Source organism: Ovis canadensis, chromosome 22 (genome assembly GCF_042477335.2).
Source record: "Ovis canadensis isolate MfBH-ARS-UI-01 breed Bighorn chromosome 22, ARS-UI_OviCan_v2, whole genome shotgun sequence".
Classification (NCBI taxonomy): domain Eukaryota; kingdom Metazoa; phylum Chordata; class Mammalia; order Artiodactyla; family Bovidae; genus Ovis; species Ovis canadensis.
This window is the reverse complement of record NC_091266.1, coordinates 49865339-49886657: the sequence shown is the minus strand read 5'-3', so window position 1 is coordinate 49886657 and position 21319 is coordinate 49865339. Positions and strand designations below refer to the sequence as shown.

At 37.4% G+C, this 21319-nt stretch overlaps 1 protein-coding gene across 1 annotated transcript in view; it reads left to right on the top strand.

The window, feature by feature from the left end:
• Positions 1-21319, top strand: part of CCDC186 (coiled-coil domain containing 186) — a 39249-nt gene that overhangs the window by 4474 nt on the left and 13456 nt on the right. The window contains exons 2-9 of the mRNA XM_069567593.1: positions 5499-6194; positions 11389-11515; positions 14477-14605; positions 15368-15580; positions 16769-16888; positions 19818-19922; positions 20401-20499; positions 20664-20750. Of these exons, the coding sequence (XP_069423694.1) occupies positions 5560-6194; positions 11389-11515; positions 14477-14605; positions 15368-15580; positions 16769-16888; positions 19818-19922; positions 20401-20499; positions 20664-20750 (1515 nt within the window). The 5' untranslated portion in view covers positions 5499-5559. The remainder of the gene's footprint in view (positions 1-5498; positions 6195-11388; positions 11516-14476; positions 14606-15367; positions 15581-16768; positions 16889-19817; positions 19923-20400; positions 20500-20663; positions 20751-21319) is intronic.

Sequence of the window (21319 nt, the reverse complement as noted above, 5' to 3'; positions counted from 1 at the left end):
GTTGTGATCAGTTTATGTTGGACTGAGGATGATGATTTTGATTGCTTCTGATTTTAATTGTTTTATTAGAACATTATTAGAACTGGTCAGAAAGATAAGTTATCATTTTGTTTATTCTGTTTTCAAAGTGTATTTGAGGAATGTGTAAAAGACCTTTGGATGTACTTACTTTTTTTTCAAAGGACAGTAAACTATTATATTGAAGAACAGGAGTGCCATCACAAGCTCAACTTGCTTATCTTAATGTACATTACTTGAGAAGCTACAGCTGGTATTATTTGAGACTCAAATAGTACAATTTGTAAGTTTAAAATTTGTAGTTTGTTATAGATAACATTTATGCTGAACTGAGTCACATGTTTCTGTTGGAGTTAAACACTCATATGTTTCTTATATAGCTTCTCATGGAAGGCTGACCTTCCAGTTAAAATACTGTAAACAAAGAGTAAAAGATTTAACACAAATTTTTTGTGTTGGTTCATTACACCAGAAAGTAAATTCCAGAAAGATATCTGTTTTATTCACTGCTTTGTTCCCAACACGTAAGACAGTGCTGAACATAATACATACTCAATACATATGTGGTGAATAAATGAATTAATATTTAGTTTAGAAATGTATTTCTGGTTTGGCACTTTTGTATGAGGTTGTATGTTTGATAATCTAGTACCAAATGTCTGGCTTTGGATTAGTTTGTATTTGCATTTATTGAATAAGCTTAAATTCTTTTGTTGTTTGTTTATACTGCTAATTACTGGCAAACAAGAAATAGTATTAAAAGTTGTTATAAACAGAGTTTTTGTTTATAAGGTTCTTATATAGAAATAATTTTGTACAGTTGCTGGTTCTTAAAGAAATAAAATCTATGGTGGATAATGGTTGGCTTTAAGGCAAGTGAAGAGTGTTTCTGGACCAGTTGCCTACAGCTGATGAGCTCCAGTAAGAGCGAAACCACTTCTCACTCTGCTGAAACAGTTTTGAAGTGCGAATTGGTCCTGTAGTACTGTGTCAGAAACAGAAACAACCCTGGTGGGAAAAAAAAGTCCTTGAATTAAGAGGAATTTTGTGACTTGGCTAAATTTAAATATAGTGTCTTCCCTTAATGAGTAAGAATTGCTAAAAAGTCAAATAACCTGTGTTTTTTCTTACCTCAGCAATAGAGATTGTAATTAGTAATTGTAGTCACTGTCTGTATATGAGTGTGAATTTGGTTTATACAAGCACTTCTTAACTAAAGCAATCTTATATACAAGTGTATAGTTTTGCATCCTACCCCTTTAATATACTTATAGGCTATTCCATCGCTGGTAGCTTTAATGACTTCTACTCCTTTACCCCCACCCCGAAGAAAAAATTTGTACAGCAGCCAAATGGGCCTGCATCAGCATTGCCAGCTGGAGGCCCACAGGAGGACTCAGCTGACTGCTTTTCCCCTGCTTAGTTGCAGACAGTCAAGCACATGATGGCGGCCCCTCCCTGCATCATTCTTGTGTACTCTTGGTGATGGCTTTTTACATATAGACACACAAATCTTCTTTAAAGCCTTTCCTTTTGCCCCTGATCAGTATTCATTTGAACATCAGAAAACTGAGTTTACAGACTAAGTGGTTATCAGATGCCAGTTTATATGGATAGTTTTTCCAAAGATCATGGCATATTACTGAGAAAATATAAAAAGTACTTGCCTTTTGACGGTGAACTATGTGTGTGTTAGTCGCTTAGTCGTGTCTGACTCTTTGTGACTGCATGTATTGTAGCCTGCCCGGCTCCTCTGTCCAGGCAAGAATATTGGAGTGGGTTGCTGTTCCTTCTCCAGGGGATCTTCCTGACCCAGGGACTGAACCTGGGTTTCCTGCATCGCAGGCAGATTGCAGAAGGATGATCTGTAAAACAGAATCTAAGCTGAGGTGTTTATAGCAACAGGTGTGTGTTTGTTCATTTATTACCTATGAAGAGCCAGCAGAATGAGACATTTTTGTCATTCTGTGCTGTCTTGCACATAGCAAGTCTTCTTACAGCCTGGTTTCGACCCTCTAAATGCCTTCGGCACCCCCAGCTCATTGCGTAAATTCAGTCCCACCCTCACTGAGAACCATTGAACAGCATTTGCAAGAATGACTGTAAATGTAGTGGAGAATGTATTTGTTGGATTTGTTTATCTATTTACTGTTACTGTTATATTGCTTGGGGTTTAAGAAGTTTGATTCAGTTCAGAGTGAGGTTCCTCTTCCTTTCGAGTACAGAGAGCTTTTAAAAGGCTGTTGAGAAATGTCACAAGGAAGGCTATGATTGTGTACCTGATGGGTATAAGTATAGTATGTTTCCATTTACATGAGAGGGTTTTTTTCTTGTGATTGCCATTAGGGAAAATTTGGAGGAGACATGACCTTAGGGTCTGTCCTTTAAGTATAATTAGGCTCTGGATAGACGGAAGGGAGGGCTTTCCTTGGTAGCTTGGCAGTAAAAAATCCTCCTGCAATGCAGGAGAAGTGGTTCAATCCCTGGGTGGAAAAGATCCCCTGGAGAAGGAAGTAGCAACAGGCTCTAGAATTCTTGCCTGGAGAATCCCATGGATAAAGGAGCTTGGTGGGCTACAGTCCGTGGGGTCACAAGAATTGGACACAACTTAGGGGCTAAACTACTGCCGCTAGACTGAAGGGCAGACCTAGATGAGAGCAAAGCCATGGAGATGTTAATGCGCACATTGTTTGGAGGAATCTAGAGTAATCTGGTCAAGGGCTGGTGAGGTACTATAGTGAAGTATTAGGATTTTAAGATTGTGTTGAGAGATAAGATTGAAAAAATAGTACAGTTGAAACTCTGAGGTATAAACATGAAATGCTCACATCCCCTCCACTTCCCTCTGAGGTACAGTCCTTTAATAATGTCTTGGTTTGGTGTCAAAACTCTTCTGCCACTTGTGATTACTAGAAAAAACTTATTCCAGGAATTAAGACAGGTTTCACGTGCTTACAAAAGCAGGCAACAAAAACATGTTAATCATAAACTCTTTCTTCTCTGTGAAGAAATGTTGAAACTGTTGGTTCCCAGCTGCTTGGATTAAAGAAGAGATGTAATTTGGCTCTAAAATTTGTCCCCTCTGCTTCCGCTTAAGTGGCCCTTTCAGAGTTGGGGGAATACCAGCCAGTGGAGGCAGAGTTCTCACTATCTGAAACTCGAAAGAGGGAAGCAGCAGCTCTGCCTTTACTCTGAGTCATCTGGTTGTATTTGGTGGTGATCTCTCCGGAGGTGGGCTGTGCGGTATTTGGGGGAGAAGGGGCAGTTTTGTAACTCCCTTGACCCTCGTGCCACCGGGGATTCACTTTGTAGGGCAGCTCCTGTTCCTCTGTGGCAGAGCCAATGTAGTGTACACCTAACGCCTTCTCTGGATTGGATGACACTTACCTGGCGCTGTCTCAGGTCCTCTGCCCTTATATTAGCCTCCTGCTCCTTGACTTGGAGTTTCAGGAACGAGAACTGGAGGGAGGGTGGAGTGAGACTGAGAAGCCAACAATTCAAGTGTTCCAGATAGGAAGTTATCAGGCCTGGGTTGAGTTGCAGGTAGGGGGCCAGTGACAGTAGAAATGAGGGTGTAATTGCAAGAAACATGAAATCAGTGAAAGAATATGAGGCTGAAGGAAAGAAAGAGTCATGACTAAGAAAAATGATAGCATTGACAGAAATAAAAGATTAGGGGTTCTCAACCCCAGAAGCTATTGTTGTGATTCTGGGTTTAGCCATTTTTTGAATTGAGCCATTGGAAATGCCACTGTTGGTGTGAGATTATTATAGATGTAGAGGTTGAGTGGAAACAAAGAGGTGATTTGTTATCTATAATTCAAGAGCACAGGAGTGAAAACCAGGTGGGCCTCAACTACGAGTCTGTGGTTTCAGTAATCATACTGGATGAATTCTAGCAGGGAAAATAAAGTTGTGGACTGAACCCTGGGGAATGTGAGAGCTGGATAAGAAGATAACCATTGTTTGTATAATGCTTTTCTGTCGACAAAGCACAGCACACAGACAAGAGCCATAGAGTTAGCAAAGGAAAGTTTCTTCTAACTTGGTCAGCCTATGCTGGAGAGTCACAATGCCTTCACAGACTCATTCTCTTTTAAACAGATTCTTTATCTTCTGCTCATTACATTTGGTCAGCTCTGAGTTCAACTTCAGTAGATATCACATAACATTGACTAGTTATGACTAGTTATGATGTTTGAAAGCACTTTTTAGATTGATTTCCAAATTAAGATTTCAAATTCAGCAGCAACACATTCATAAGTTGTATGTTAAAATTAGTTATTTTGAGGACAGTAGTGGCTTCCTTCCACATGAGGAAGCCACATAGTGGCTAATGTCCCTGTTTGAGAATTATTTTACTTTGTCCTTGATTTGGAATACACCTTACTCATAAGGGTTTTTATTAACTTACTGCATTTATTTGTATTGCCTAAACCAAACTTTTATTGCTAGTGTGGACTTTGTCTTAGTTGTAACATACATGCAGCAAGATAATAATGATAATTTGTTTGGTTGTTAGGAAATACGTTGTATAAGTAGGTAATTTATAGTATTAAGGCCAATGTCTAATTAGTTGATGCCAGGATATTTAACAGGCAAGCTGGTCTTCTTTTCCTTTCTTAGGATTCTTCATTAAGATTGTTGGGATGTTATATATTTTTCTGTCTCAGGATAATTTTTGAAGTTGACTAATTTTCAGAAAATAGCTAGCTTAGTAACCCTCGTAAACAGCTTAAAAAATATTTTCTAACATTGTTGAATTAGGTTTGTAAATGTTTCTTTTATGAACGAAGCAATGCATATGGGGTCCATTTGAGTCGTGCTGAACATTGTTCTTAATGAGAATGTTTGGAAATCACTGTGATGCTTCTTGTATCCCAGGGTGAAACATGGATTCCTGTCAGGAGTCCTTTACACCTTGACTTCTTTCGGCTCAGCTGTAGGTGTCTGGGCTGCAGGTAGCTGTGTTTTATTGTCTAGTTTTCCTTCTGCAGCGAACACCATTGTTAATGTACGTTGTTTTATTGCCTTGATTTGTAATTTCTTGCCTATTGTTTTCATTGCTATCTGATTTCTGCAATAGTTTGTTATAAGTTCTTTACATAGTCTTTTTTTCCCCTTGTGGAGCTGAAGGAATTCTATTAATAAACAGTTCTTGGGCACTAATCTTCTCATTACTGGTCTCATTCTGTGCCCAAAATCTTATGGGGCCAAACTGCAGCCGAAGTGAAGTGGCAGGACTGGACTGAAGGAGAAGAGAGTGAACCTGTGTGGTACCTGACCCGTGGTGACTCACTTGGATCAGCTGTTTTATTCTTTGTTTGTTTTTCCCCTCCAAGGAAAGAAATTTTAAAGAATTATTACTGGTAAAATGTGTAGCCTTAGTTTTTCCACGGCATGAAATGTATGCAACTATATATGGGGTCTTGGTTTAAAAAAAAAAACCTTTTTAAAAATGTGTCTTTTGACTTTCTTAGATGTAAGACGAAGATCAGGAACAGATTTGAACAAGTACACGGTGAATCGGCGCCAGTCAGCATGTCGGAGACAGAGCACATAGCCTCCATTTCCTCTGATCAAAATATTGAGGAAATAGCGGAAACAAAGGAAGACTCATGCAACTCTCTCTCTGGTGATGAAAGCAGCAGCTTAGAAAATGAGTCCAAACTGTCATCATTAAACTCTGATAAAACTGTATGTCACCCTAATGAACACAATAATCAAACTGAAACACAGGAAAATTATATTCCAGATCATGGTGGGGGTAAGGATTCCTGTGCTAAAACAGACACAGGCTCAGAAAATTCTGAACAAATAACTAGTTTTCCTGGTGGAGATTTTACACAGCAAGTTTTGAAAACAAGTGAAGCAGAACAAACCGTGACACAAATATTGGCAGAATTAAGGTCATCTGCATTTACAGAAGCAGGGAACCAAAAGACTTATTCAGAGAGTCCTTATGATACAGACTGCACCAAGAAACTTATTTCAAAAATAAAGGATGTTTCAACATCAGAGGATTTGTTGGAAGAAATAGAATCTGAGCTCTTATCTACTGAGTTTGCAGAAGAACACCGAGTACCAAATGGAATGAATAAGGGAGAAAATGCATTAATTATGTTTGAAAAGTGTGTGCAAGATAAGTATTTGCAGCAGGAACACACCATAAAAAAGTAAGTTTTTTATTTTTTCAAGTTATTTTTTTACATGGGGATTAAAGATTAAATTCTTTAAAGTATCATTTTATTTACTTTTATTTCCACAGTAGTTAAGTTATTGAGCAAATGTCAAGTTTGCCTAGTTAATACATAACTTTTTTTTAGGATGTGATATTTTTGTTATTTTAGAAATAGTAGGTAAATAGTGTTTTTATGAGTGTTATATATAATATAACTATGTTAAATATGTTAGCATATATAGAATTATATATCTATAAAGGCACTGTTTTGAATATGATTTAAAATTTGTTTTACATAGAAGTCCTAATATGTTAAGTTTAAAAGAATAAATGTTTTATTAAAGTGTAAGTTCATTAAAGATCTAGAAATGTCTGTAAAGACAGCTCAATTTTTTCTGTTTTAAAAGAACGTAAAGCATTACATTGTCAGAAGTAAGATAAATTCAAAAGGCATGAGAAGTCGTGAAGTTAAAAATTTTTTCTTAAAATCCCCACTGTAAATTTATTGGTTAAAAAAATTAAAATTTAGAGAACAGAAGGATTGGTATATTATCATTCAGTAAATAATAACATAGTTAATTTTTGACTTCTCTTCAATTTGTGGAGTTAATTTCTATTTTAACAACAGTTTAAATTTCATTTTATCTTTTCCTAGTGTTATATCACCCTGTGTTTATTTTATATTTATATGTGTAAGTGATGCATATATTTAGATACTCTTATAACCCTTATAAAGGAAAATAAAACTTGCTAGCCTTCATCAATATAAACTGATTCTCTTTTTTAAAAAGTGGTACTTTAAAAAAGTTTTTGGAATGGAAGGGGCCATGTGTAGAGAAAGGGGAGGAGGAGATTGGTTTATCCAGTGAAGTTTAATCCCAGCATCCAAAGCCTTTTTTTCCTATTGTTTATTTTTAAATTGTGATAAAATACACATAGCATAAAATTTGCCACCTTAACCATTTTTAAATGTGCAGTTTGGTAGTATTAAGTGTATTCACAGAGTGTGCAACCAGCACCATAGCTTTTCATGGATTTGAAGTTCTATATCCTTCAAGCAACTCCCTATTCCCCTGGCCTAGTCCCTGGTAGCCACCATTCTGTTGTGCTTTCTAAGAGTTTGACTGCTCTTGATATTTCGTGTAAATGAAATTGTACAGTATTTGCCTTTTTGTGACTGGCTTGTTTCACTTAGCAAATGTCCTCAAGGTTCATCCAAACTGTAGTATGTGTTAGAGTTTCTTTCCTTTGTAGGGTTGAATAATACTCCACTGTATGTATGTTGTTTATTGTTTATCTGTCCATCCATCAGTGGACATTTGGGTTGCTTCTACCTTTTGACTGTCGTGAATATGCTGCTGTGAACATGAGTGTACCAGTATCTGTTGAGACTCCAGATCTCTCTTGATACTTTCTTAATACTGCCTAAAAACTAATGGCAGCTACTGCTGCTAATAACTTTACTGGAATGCTGCTGTTATGAAAAAAAACTATGATTTTATACTTGAACCATCAGTTTTTCTGCCATTCTTGCTTTTCTGGGTAACTTCCTTATTTCCTGCTATCTATACTTTAATCTTTTAAACTTTCCCTTTGAGATTATTCTTGATACTGCCTTCCTTCTACTTTCCTTAGATTTTGAGTCTTGACCACTTTCATATTTCTCTTGTAAATTATAAGATGTCATAGACTTGATAATAATAGCCAGAAGACTTAGTGTGCCTGGCACTTTCCATGTATTAATGCATGGAATCCTTACAAAACAACTCTGTGCGGTATGAACAGTTATTATTCCCATCTTACAGATAAGGTACCTGAAGCACAGAGAAGTTAAGTAACTAACTTGCTCAGGGTCACAAGATACTAAATGACAAAGTTAAAATCTGAACCCATTTAGTCTGGCTTAAGGGGATTTTTTTTAATGTGCTTATCAGAAATGAACAGGTTGCATGTTATTAAATTTAACTAAAAACATTAGGAATACAGTAGAAAGTTAATTCCTCTTTTGTGCTGTATCGTGTCAGGACAGAGGCAGCATGGTAGACTGGGGTAATATGCTCAGTTGGAAGGTTCCCACTCCCAGTTGCAAGCTTTTAGTTAGGTCAGTCTCTCTCAGACAAAGATTTTTCATCTGTATGAAGGGGACAATACTTACCTGATAGGATTGTTTTGAAGACATTAAAGGGTTAAAATATTATTACTTTAAATCCCAAGTTATTTTTATTATGCATGTAATATTTTAAATTTCAAATAAAATGCTTTATGATTCAGGTTAGCTCTAAAATAACTTGTCTTTTTTTCTTTTGCCTTCATTCAATTTCCTGTAAAGAAAACTACCTTTTAGTTGCTTTGGCTTGAATTTTCATGAATGCATCTATTTGCAAATGTCTTTGTTTAATACCTCCATTCCCCCCCCCCTTTTTTTTTTCATTCCCCTGTTTTCTAATATCAGTATTATTATCCAATGTCCCAACCATATTTTTAATTAGGAACAATTATTTGTGTATAGGATGTGCACTTGGCACATAAGAATAGTAATTTCAGGGCTTGCTCTGCTTTACTTCTCTCTCCCTAAATTGCTTACTTTATGGACTGTAGTCAGGATTCTCGTGTTTCTAGCTGTTTTCTGCAACAGATTGAGTGTTCGTCTTTGTCATATAATCTGAGTTAAATCACTGGGCCAGAAAAGGCTTGAAGAAGCTTGTATGCTACACAGTTTTCTGTTCCCAAACATTTTCGCAACGTTCCTGCTCACTGCATTTCTGTCCTATGAGAGAGGTCTGTCCTCATTACCTGAAGCATAGTCAGAGTTCAAGTCATTTTCCCTGTCCTCTTGCCATTTTGTTAGTTTTCTTAATAGAACTTAATCCCAACTTGGCGTTTCATTATATATCTGTTTATTGTTTAATTTCTCTCTTAGAATGTGAGCATCATGAGTGCAGGGACAGTTCACTGACTTTAAAAAAGTAGGATGTTTAGTAGCAACCCTGCCTCCACGCATAGAAAGGCTGTAGCAATACTTTCCACAGTAGTGGGTGGCTTCCAAAAGTGTCTGTCTCCAGACAGGTGCTTGGAGGGGAAACATTGTGCCTGATTGACCCCGACTGATTTGAAGGGAATTCAGTTCGGAAGGGATGGAGCACATAATCCATAATTCCCCCAAAATATAGACTAGTATAGGCACATAGTAGGTACTCAGTCAACATTTGTGGAGTATGAGGGATTGAGGGATCTTCAGAGTAGAAGATGGCAAGGAATTAGACCTGGGTCCAAATCTAATCTTCACCCGCTTACTGTGTGTGTCAGTTGCTCAGTCGTGTCCAACTCTTTGCGACCCCATGGCTTGAGCCCACCAGGCTCCTTTCTCCATGGGATTCTCCAGGCAAGAGTATTGGAGTGGGGTGCCATTTCCTTCTCCACTTGCTAACTATATGACTTGGAATAAGTTCTAGGCTTCGTTTTTGGTTTTTCAAATTCATAAAGCATAAAGTAATGATTTTATAGACTTATGAATTTATAGACTTGAATATTAAATAATACATTTAAAGCTACACTTAGGAAATAGTAATTGTGCCATAAATGTTAAATAATAGCTGTTGCTGTTGTTAGTAATCCTAAAATATTAGCTGTTAACCCTCTTAGATGTCTTATTTATAGTTCTAAGTACTTTTATGGGTAATTTTTAAGGTTTTATTTATATCTTTTAGATAACTCAAAATGAAATTTCTGCTTAAACGATATTATTTTACATTGACTACTTCTGTAATTAGAATACCATTAGATATTAAATTAGAATATCATAGATATTAAGTTAGAATATCATTAGAATTCTAATTCTATTCTAATTTAATATCTAGTGGTATCTAATTTAGTCATGTCCAACTCTTTGCAACCCGATGGACTGCAACCTCCCAGGTTCCTCCGTCCATGGGATTTTCCAGGCGAAAGTACTGGAGTGGGTTGCCATTTCCTTCTTCAGGGGAGGATCTTCCGACTCAGGGATCAGACCTGGATCTCCTGCATTGCAGGCAGACGCTTTACCCTCTAAGCCACCAGGGAAGCCCAAGAATTAGAGTATCATTAAAGTCTAAAGTAAAATTTTTTCGTCTCAGCGTTATTGACATACGGGGGCAGATCATTTTTTGCTGGTGGTGGGCTGTCCTGCATTATAGGATGTTTAGCAGCAACCCTGCCTCTACTCGTAGAAAGGCTGTAGCAATACTTTCCACAGTAGTGGCTTCCAAAAGTGTCTGTCTCCAGACAGGTGCTTGGAGGGGAACCATTGTATCTGATTGACCCCGACTGATTTGAAGGGAATCCAGTTCCGAAGGGATGGAGCACATAATTCATATGCCTTAAGACATAAAAGAGTGTGGTGTTCTTTATCTGCTTATATTTCACTTAATTTGAAACATACAGATTTCTAGAAAAAAGGTAATAGCCTGTTTGCCAGAGAATGTTTCGTAAAGTATAATATGTTGTTCAATCACTCAGTCATGTCCGACTCTTTGTGACCCCATGGACTGCAGCACGCCAGGCTTCCCTGTCCATCACCAGCTCCTGGAGCTTGCTCAAACTCATGTCCGTCGAGTTGATGATACTATCCAACCATCTCATCCTCTGTCACCCGCTTCTCCTGCCCTCAGTCTTTCCTAGCGTCAGGGTCTTTTCCGATGAGTCGGCTGTTCACATGGCCAAAGTATTGGAGCTTCAGCATCAGTCCTTCGAATGAATATTCAGGGTTAATTTCCTTTAGGATTGATTGGTTTAATCTCCTTGCTCTCCAAGGGACTGTCAAGAGTCTTCTCCAGCAGCACAGTTTGAAAGCATCAATTTTTTGGTGCTCAGCCTTCTTTATGGTCTGACTCTCACATCCATACATGACTACTGGAAAAACCATAGCTTTGACTATATGGACCTTTGTCAGCAAAGTGATATGTCTGCTTTTTAATAGGATGTCTAGGTTTGTCATAGCTTTTCTTCCAAGGAGCAAGTGTCTTTCAAATTTCTTGGCCGCAGTCACCATCTGCAGTGATTTTGGAGCCCAAGAAAAGTAGAATATATCATTACAAAAGAATAACTTGGAAATATTTGTTTATTAATCATAAGTATCTCCACCTCAGTCTACAAACAGATTATTTTCCACATTTTCAATTATGTTTTACTTATACTGGCCTTTTTATATTTAGGTTAATTAAAGAAAATAAGAAGCATCAGGAACTCATCTTAGACATTTGTTCAGAAAAAGACAATTTAAGAGAAGAACTTAAAAAAAGAACAGAAACAGAGAAACAGCATATGAACACAATTAAACAGGTAAAAAGACAAAAGTCTTGGAAGTCTGTTCTTAAATACATTCCTGAAAATTTGTATATAAATTGAAGTTCTGTAAATTAAATCATACTTTAAATGCAGAAGATTGCTTGGTGTGTGAAGCATTCTCTTTTATGAAATGGGAGTTCTAGCCTTATCTTTCTGTTTTATGTAAATTAATATTTTTATATGATATGTGTGGCAGTATTCTATGTATAATAGATATCTGAGAAGGAAAGACAGTTTGTTTGGAAGTCAAATAGATTGTTTCAGAAGAAGCAGTATATACCTAAATGCTTGTATCTGGCCTTAGAAGGTTTTACAGCTTATGCGTACGTGCATGCTAAGTCGCTTCAGTTGTGTCCCACCCTGTGTGACTCCGTAGAGTGTAGCCCACCAGGCTCCTCTGTCCATGGGATTCTTGAGGCAAAAATATTGGAGTAGGTGGCCATTTCCTCCTCCAGGGGATCTTCCCGACACAGAGATCGAATCTGCGTCTCTTACAGCTCCTGCATTGGCAAGCAGGTTCTTTACCACTAGTGCTGCCTGGGAAGCCCTTATATAATTCTGTTCTTAGTATTTTGTAAGCTATACTGAAGGCTGACTCTCTTACTTCAGATGTTATCTGGTTAGCTAGTTTCTCCAAGCCTTTCCTTTCCTTTCTTTTTTTTAAAAATGTACTGTGATGCTTGGATCAGCAAAGTGCATATTCTAGACTGGTAGCTCAGCTGCTCTTTATCTTTTTGAGCTGCCTTTTTAAAAATTTTTTATGTTTTCCCTGGTAGCTCAGCTGGTAAAGAATTGCCTGCAATGAAGGAGACCCCAGTTCGTTTCCTGGGTCAGGAAGATCCTCTGGAGAAGGGATAGGCTACCCCCTCCAGTGTTCCTGGGCTTCCCTTGTTGCTCAGCTGGTAAAGAATCTGTCTGCATTGTGATTCCATCCCTGGGTTGGGAAGATCCTCTGGAGAAGGGAAAGGCTACAACTCCAGTACTCTGGCCAGGAGAATTCTATGGCCTGAATATAGTCCATGGGGTTGCAAAGAGTCAGACATAACTGAGCGACTTTCACTTTCACTTTTCTTCTGTGGACAAGGTTAAAAACATGGTAGCCTTAAAATCTTTCTTTTTGCCTCATCTTTCACAGAAAGCTGTATAATGATAATAAAAGTAAACAGCTGGTAATACCATAATGAAAAGTTAAACCAAGTTTCACTTATACTTTGTTATACTTAATCAGGAAAGTTTAATCCTGATTTGTGTGTGTGTGTGTGTGTGTGTGTGTGTGTGTGTGTGTGTGTGTGGTCTACCACATGTAGACCGAACTTAGAATTTTAAAGTGAGGGTGCCTTAATTTTAAAGTGTGGGGCTGAATATGAATTTTGGTAGACAGATCACTGCTGATGACCAGAAACGTCAGAATAAACAGATGGGGGCTAAGCAGAGCTGTTTTTTTCTTGAACTTGTGAGTAGTTGTGCCTTTTTAAAGGAGAAAATTCGATTTACCTTTCTTTTGCTAGCCAGTATAGCAGAGTTTTCTTTCCTAATTTTATCTTTGAATTTGTACCACTTAATATGGCTGCCACTAGCCATCGTGATATTGGGCATGTAAAAGGTGTCTTGGAGAAGGCAGTGGCACCCCACTCCAGTACTCTTGCCTGGAAAATCCCGTGGATGGGGGAGCCTGGTGGGCTACAGTCCATGGGGTCTCGAAGAGTCGGACACACGACTGAGCGACTTCACTTTCGCTTTTCACTTTCATGCACTGGAGAAGGAAATGGCAACCCACTCCCGTGTTCTTGCCTGGAGAATCCCAGGGACGGGGGAGCCTGGTGGGCTGCCGTCTATGGGGTCGCACAGAGTCGGACGCTACTAAAGCGACTTAGCAGCAGCAGCAGCAGCAGCAAAAGGTGGCTAGTCCACATTAAGAGGTGATGTCCGTGTGAAATATGCACTTCAAAGACTTAGCACAGAAAGGGGTAAAATGGCTTAGTTTTTAATGCTGACTACCTGTTGAAATGATATTCTGTATATGTTGAGTTTAATGAAACACTTATTTCACCTGTTTCTTTTTACTTTTTAAAATGTTGCTACTAAAATATTGGGCTTGTATTGCTGTTGGACAGTGTTGTCATAAGGAAAATTAGCACATGTGTACTATAAGCTAACATGTAGGGTTTTTTATAGCAGTTTCATTGATATATAATTCACATGCCACATAATTTACTCATTTTAGTATGCAGTTTGGTGGTTTTCAGTTGTACATTTTGTCACAATTTTAGAAAGTTTCATCACATGAAAAAACTACAAGCCCATTAGTAGTCACCCCTCATCTCCCTCCAGCCCCTGTCAGCTGTCTCTCCTCAGTCCTAGGGGACAACTAACCTGCTTTCTGTCTCTCTATTTGCCAGTTCTGACTATTTCATATAAATAGAATCACATATGTTTCCTTTTCCTTCATATAAGTGCAGCCATGTAATATCTAGCTTCTTAGTGTAATTTTTTCAAGATTTCTACCAAATTGTAGCTTTTACAATATTTAAGACTAGGGTTATGGGTTAGGTTTATAGATTTATGTCCACCATTTTTGAGTATTTTATGTCTATAGTTTCTTTATGTCTTTTTTGGTATGTTCCTATTTTGTTTCCTTATTCCTCACTTACTGCTTTATATTGCATTAAGTAAATACGTAACATTTTAATTTTTTTCATGATATTTCAACTATTTTTTGAGTTATTTCATTGATAATTACTCTAGAGCTTACCATCTTTCTTCTCAGAGTCTGCTTCAGATTTATACTGACTTAATTCTAATGATATATTGGGACATCATTAATGTTTACTTTTTCTGTCTATGGCTGAAGTATATTCTTGAATTCTTTATGCTCATATAATTTATATTTATTTGAAATGTTAGTGGTCTGTTTGTTATACTATAAAAATGATCTGGAAATAATTTTCTTTACAGTTAGAAACAAGAATAGAGGAACTTAATAAAGAAGTTCAGGCTTCCAAAGATAAAGTATTAGCTCAAGACATTGCAGCCAAAAACGCAGTTCAGCAATTACACAAAGAGATGGCCCATCGGATGGAACAGGTATTTTTCAAATCATCATTATTAACTCTCTGTTGACTTTTTGTTTATTTAACCCTGTTAGATAATTTTAGACATTAGTGTGTACTAGGAATAGGATTTTAAACATGCTAAAGCATTACATAAATGTATGTTAACTACAAAAAACTTCAATTCTTATTTTTGTGATTCTTTACAGTATGCTGACCCTGAGCAGTAGGATTGTTACATGCTTAACATTTACACTATCAGTTCTCAAACCGTTTATACTAATTAAAGAAAAATATAGAGGATAAGACATTAAAAAGTTAATAGCTTTAGTGAACCTAAACATAGTTTCATTAAAATAACTGTTAGGATTAGGATTATATTTTAAAATAAAAACAGAATGATAATAAATTGTACACAATAACAATTCAAACAGTAAAACATGTCTTCTTCCAAACTTTTCTTTGTATGAGGACAAAGAAACTTGTTAATATGGTCCCTGATGGTCATTTTCCCAGAGCACAGGGCAGGCTAGGAAAGAGTGGAAAAGTGATCTGAAGGCATAAATGGAATATAGCATCTGTATTAGCTAAAGGAAAAGAAATAGGAAAGGGAAGAAGCAAATGTTAGTGATATTAATTTGTTCATTGTATCATTTCTTTTTTATGATTTCATGACACAGGTTCCAAAAATGTAAGAAAATTAAAACATGGTGATATTGTAGGAAAATATTATTTGTTTTAGTTTATTTTTACTTTAAAAACCATGTTTTATTAACGCTAGATACTTTTTTCAAAGGCCAACAAGAAATGTGAAGAGGCACGCCAGGAAAAAGAAGCAATGGTAATGAAGTATGTAAGAGGTGAGAAGGAATCTTTAGACCTTCGGAAGGAAAAAGAGATACTTGAAAAAAAACTTAGAGATGCAAATAAAGAATGTGAAAAAAACACTAGCAAAATTAAGCAACTTTCTCAGGAGAAAGGACGATTACACCAGCTGTATGAAACAAAGGTATCACTTTTGATATTGTACCTTACCTGAAGCTTATTCTCTTTGCTTTTCCTTATTTAATCAAATAATCATAAATTAACATGGTTCAATCACTGTTAAACATAAAGCTGTTTTTGTTAGTTTACCTTCAAAGAATGTGAATGCTTTAATAATTCCAGTGTCTTGTTAGCTAGCTGCACAACATTTTTCCTGTGAAAATATCAGAACCTGACACATGTTGTTTATTAGATCTTTTTTAAAACTATCTTTTAAAAGCTACATGTTTTAGAAATGACTTCGTGCTTCAAAGGAAGATTTTACTTTCATAAAAGATACACATGAAAGTGAAAGTCACTCAGTCATGCCCAACTCTTTGCGACCCCATGGTCCATACAGTCCATGGAATTCTCTAGGCCAGAATACTGCAGTAGGTAGCTGTTCCCTTTTCCAGAGGATCTTCCCAACCCAGGGATCGAACCCAGCTCTCCCTCGTTGCAGGCAGATTCTTTACCAACCTAGTTACCAGGGAAGCCCAAGACTGCTGGAGTGGATAGCCTGTCCCTTCTCCAGGGGATCTTCCCAACCCAGGAATCGAACTGGGGTCTCCTGCATTGCAGGCATATTTCTTTAATAGCTGAGCTACCAGGGAAGCCTAGTTTTTGAGCTAGAAGTATAATTTGACCAGAATTTTAATGTAACGCTCATAGAATAGGATTTATATTTTTCTTGCAGAAAAACATGTCTTTAGATGCTGTTTAAAGAGATTTAATTACGAGCTATTCAGAGCCCTTGCTTTTAGCTAACAGCCTCAAGACATAGTTTTTGTGTCCAGCAGGTTATCATTTCTTGATAATCAGTGTTATTTTCTACTAAGTTTTAGTTCAGAAATGTTGTCATTCTCAGGAATTCTGGCAAAACCAATTTAATTTATATTTCACCTTATGTCAGCCTTTTGGGAAGCACCAGAGGTATGCTTATACTCACGAAACATAATAGTTGGTTAAAGTATAAATGTTAATCATCTTATATCTGTTCATTGGTTTTAGGATTTTACTTTCCTCTTGTGATTTAAACTGTAAATCAGTTTTATCGTTTGTGAGCCATGAAGTGCTAGCCCCTGGATTGCATTGATTTTCTTGAGATATGAAAGATACACAAATGATTGTTCATTGTTTAAATGAAAAATATGACCCAGTGATATTATTTTAGGAAGGTGAAGCTACCCGACTCATCAGAGAAATAGACAAATTAAAGGAAGATATCAACTCTCACATCATTAAAGTAAAATGGGCACAAAACAAATTAAAAGCAGAAATGGATTCACATAAGGTAAGTACTGTAACACAGTGGAAAAACTGTTAGAATCAGTTATAAGAACAAATATAGCAACAGTTATTAATCAGACATAAAGCTTATTTTAGTGACTCCTGTAGGATAGCTTGAGCCAAAACATTTGGTGATTCAGTTCAGTCCAGTCACTCAATCATGTCCGACTCTCTGCGACCCCATGAACCGCAGCACACCAGTCCTCCGTGTCCATCACTAACTACTGGAGCCTACCTAAACTCACGTCCTTGAGTTGGTGATGGCATCCAGCCTTCTGTCATCCCCTTCTCATCCTTGCCCTCGATCTATCCCAGCATCAGGGTCTTTTCAAATGAGTCGGTTCTTCGCATCAAGTGGCCAAGGTATTGGAGTTTCAGCTTCAGCATCAGTTCCTCCAATGAACACCCAGGACTGATCTCCTTTAGGATGGACTGGTTGGCCTCCTTGCAGTCCAAGGAACTCTGAAGAGTCTTCTCCAACACCACAGTTCAAAAGCATCAATTCCTCAGTGCTCAGCTTTCTTTATAGTCCAACATTCACATCCATTCATGACTCCTGGAAAAACCATAGCTTCGACTAGACGGACCTTTGTTGGCAAAGTAATATCTCTGCTTTTCAGTATGCTATCTAGGTTGGTCATACCTTTCCTTCCAAGGAGTAAGCATCTTTTAATTTCATGGCTGCAATCACAATCTGCAGTGATTTTGGAGCCCAAAAAAGTAAAGTCTGACACTGTTTCCACTGTTTCCCCATCTATTTCCCATGAAGTGATGGGACCGGATGCCATGATCTTCGTTTTCTGAATGTTGAGCTTTAAGCCAACTTTTTCACTCTCCTCTTTCATCAAGAGGCTTTTTAGCTCCTCCTCACTTTCTGCCATAACGGTGGTGTCATCTGCATATCTGAGGTTATTGATATTTCTCCCGGCAATCTTGATTCCAGCTTGTGCTTCTTCCAGCCCAGCATTTCTCATGATGTACTCTGCATAGAAGTTAAATAAGCAGGGTGACAATGTACAGCCTTGACGTACTCCTTTTCCTATTTGGAACCAGTCTGTTCCATGTCCAGTTCTAACTGTTGCTTCCTGACCTGCATACAGGTTTCTCAAGAAGCAGATCAGGTGGTCTGGTATTCCCATCTCTTTGAGAATTTTCCACAGTTTATTGTGATCCATATAGTCAAAGGCTTTGGTATAGTCAATACAGCAGAAATAGACATTTTTCTGGAACTCTCTTGCCTTTTTGATGATCCAGCAGATGTTGGCAATTTGATCTCTGGTTCCTCTGCCTTTTCTAAAACCAACTTGAACATCTGGAAGTTCATGGTTCATGTACTGTTGAAGCCTGGCTTGGAGAATTTTGAGCATGACTTTACTAGCATGTGAGATGAGTGCAAATGTGTGGTAGTTTGAGCATTCTTTGGCGTTTCCTTTCTTCGAGATTGAAATGAAAACTGACTTTTTCCAGTCCTGTGGCCACAGCTGAGTTTTCCAGATTATGAAAAGGTATTTCCTTGCATGATTTATATATTAGATAGGATTTTTTAAATTTGGCTTTTTAAAATTTATTGATAATGATTGGGCTGCACTAGGTTTTAGTTGTGGCATTCGAACTCTTAGTTGTGGCGTTGTGGCATTTGAAATTTAGCTCCCTGACAAGGGATCAAACCTGGGCCCACTGCATTGGGAGTGTGCAGTCTTAGCCACTGGACCACGAGGGAAGTCCCTGTTATCTCTTTAAATAATTCAAGTTGGTAGAAATGTTAGTTGCAAAGAGATGGACACGACTGAGCGACTTGGCTCAGATCTTTTTTATAAAGCTTCTGTCCATCTTTGGCTGCAAAGAATATGATCAATTTGATTTTGGTATTGACCATCTGGTGATGTCCATGTATAGAGTCTTTTCTTGTGTTGTTGGCAGAGGGTGTTTGTTATGACCAGTGCATTCTCTTGGCAAAACTCTTTTTTAGCCTTTGCCCTGCTTCATGCTATACTCCAAGGCCAAATTTGCCTGTTACTCCAGGTATGTCTTGACTTCCTACTTTTGCATTCCTGTCCCCTATTATGAAAAGGACATCTTTTTTGGGTGTTGGTTCTAGAAGATCTTGTAGGTCTTCATAGAACTGTTCAGCTTCTTCAGCATTACTGGTTGGGGCTTAGACTTGGATTACTGTGATATTGAATGGTTTGCCTTGGAAACAAATAGAGATCCTTCTGTCGTTTTTGAGGTTGCACCCAAGCACTGCATTTCAGACTCTTGCTGACTGTGAGGGCTTCTCCATTTCTTCCAAGAGACTCTTGCCCACAGTGGCCATCTGAGTTAAGTTTGCCCTTTCCATGAGGTTAGTAGCTTCTAGAGATTTGCGGAAAACTGTCACATTTAACTTTATTCAATGACTTGATCAGTCAACTGTGCAGGCCACATTAGTTTTTTGTCAGAAGCGCAAAGTATTATTACTGAATGGTTTCTGACTCCAGTGGCAGTGCTGAGACAACAACTTTCTCTACTCTGGCCGTGGTTCTCACCATTCATCACATCACTGTGCCAGCCTTGTTGCTGTCTGTAAATTAAAAAAAAAAAACAGTTTTCCTCCAGCAAAGGGAAAAATCCAGTTCTCCCCTCCTGTGGGTTTCTTCTTGTGTGTCCCCTTTACTTTTACACAAAACACTTCACTGCTGACTCATGTCACCAGTGTGTGGAGGCTTTTCCCTTAGCAGTTGTGTGTGGCACCAGCCGAGTGACCTGCAGTTGAACTCACTTTGATATTGTCCATCCAGAAAGAGTGTCAGTCCCACAAAACCTCCCCAACGTACCACTTCAGACGCCAGGCCCTGACCCAGGCTATGTCGGGTTTCAGGAGCTCTGTCAGGAATTGGGGGCAGAGACCAAATACATATTTTCTGTCATCTCACACTGTCTTTTTGTCAATGCAGGAAACCAAAGATAAACTCAAAGAAACAACAACAAAATTAACTCAAGCAAAGGAAGAAGCAGATCAGATTAGGAAAAATTGTCAAGATATGATAAAAACATATCAGGTATGCTAAAGTTTTGAATAGGTTTATTTATAACAAGTTATAACAAGTTTTAGCAAAGATTAATACTCTTGTTTCATAAATTTTTGTATCTGTAGTATTTGAAATGTGGAGTAGATTTTCTAGGGCAGCCAAATTAAATGCAGGCTATTTCCTATGTTAAAATACTTGCAGCTTAAATAGAAATCTTACTAGAAAAGTATTTGGACAAATAAAAACACTATAAAACTTTAGAAGAAAGGTGAGTACAAGGAAATGTATAACTTAGGAAAAAAAAGCCCACTCTGTGTAATACGCATATTAAATATGCTCTTCTGTTGGTGCAAAATTGATATATTAAAATTTTTAATACAGTCATCAATTTTAGATGCATGAGCTATGTATTTTATGATTAGTAAACTTACTTGCAAAAGCTGTCTTCACATTTCCAAGCATAAAACTTTAAAAACTTGCCATACTTTTGTCGTTTCTTTTCCCTTAGGAGTCAGAAGAAATTAAATCAAATGAGCTTGATGCCAAGCTTAGAGTCACAAAAGGAGAACTTGAAAAACAAATGCAGGAAAAATCTGACCAGCTAGAAGTGAGTAGCTCTGTATTTGTATACCTTAGATGGTGTAATATTGAAGGAGAGAAACAAGTGCTTATTGCCATCTACTTTTAAGGCCTTTTAGAAGGAGCAGGCAATAAATGTTAGATCTGGTTTAGCATATAATGATTTGTAGTTTCTTTTGAACTTTTATAAAGATGCATCATGCCAAAATAAAGGAACTAGAAGATCTGAAGAGGACATTTAAGGAGGGCATGGATGAGCTAAGGACGCTGAGAACAAAGGTAATTCAGTCTTTAGTCGTGACTCTAGAGGACGGGTAAACAGCTTTGATTTAGTACTCATTCTGACTTTTAAATATTGGGGAAAGGATATTCATATAGAAATAATCTAAAATCAAAAAGTAGCATGTCAATTCCCTAGCAACAAAACTGACTCTTAGAGAAATAAAAATGTCTTCCATTTCAGTCCTTTTAAAGTGTTTGCCAAACATTCCTGTTTCACAGCACATTTGCTCTATCTGTAACTTATCCTTGGACCTCTGATCTAAAGGCAGTCTTACTAGCAAATTAATTGGGAAGATACATGGGCTTTAGAACTATGTCAAGAAATAATAGCAAGACTGTACATTTCTCTTGAATATATTTAATAGTCTTGTATACAGGTTTAATTTTTAGCAGTCTCCTAAATCTTTTCTAATGTTTCCTTATAAGAATAGTATCCCTTTTAATGTAAGTGTCAAATATGTTATCATTGTGTATCTTTCATTTACTTAGAAATAAGCTTTCAGGTAACCATCTTGAATTTATGATCACTTAATTTTTAAAGTGTCTGTCATATGCCCTTCTGTTTT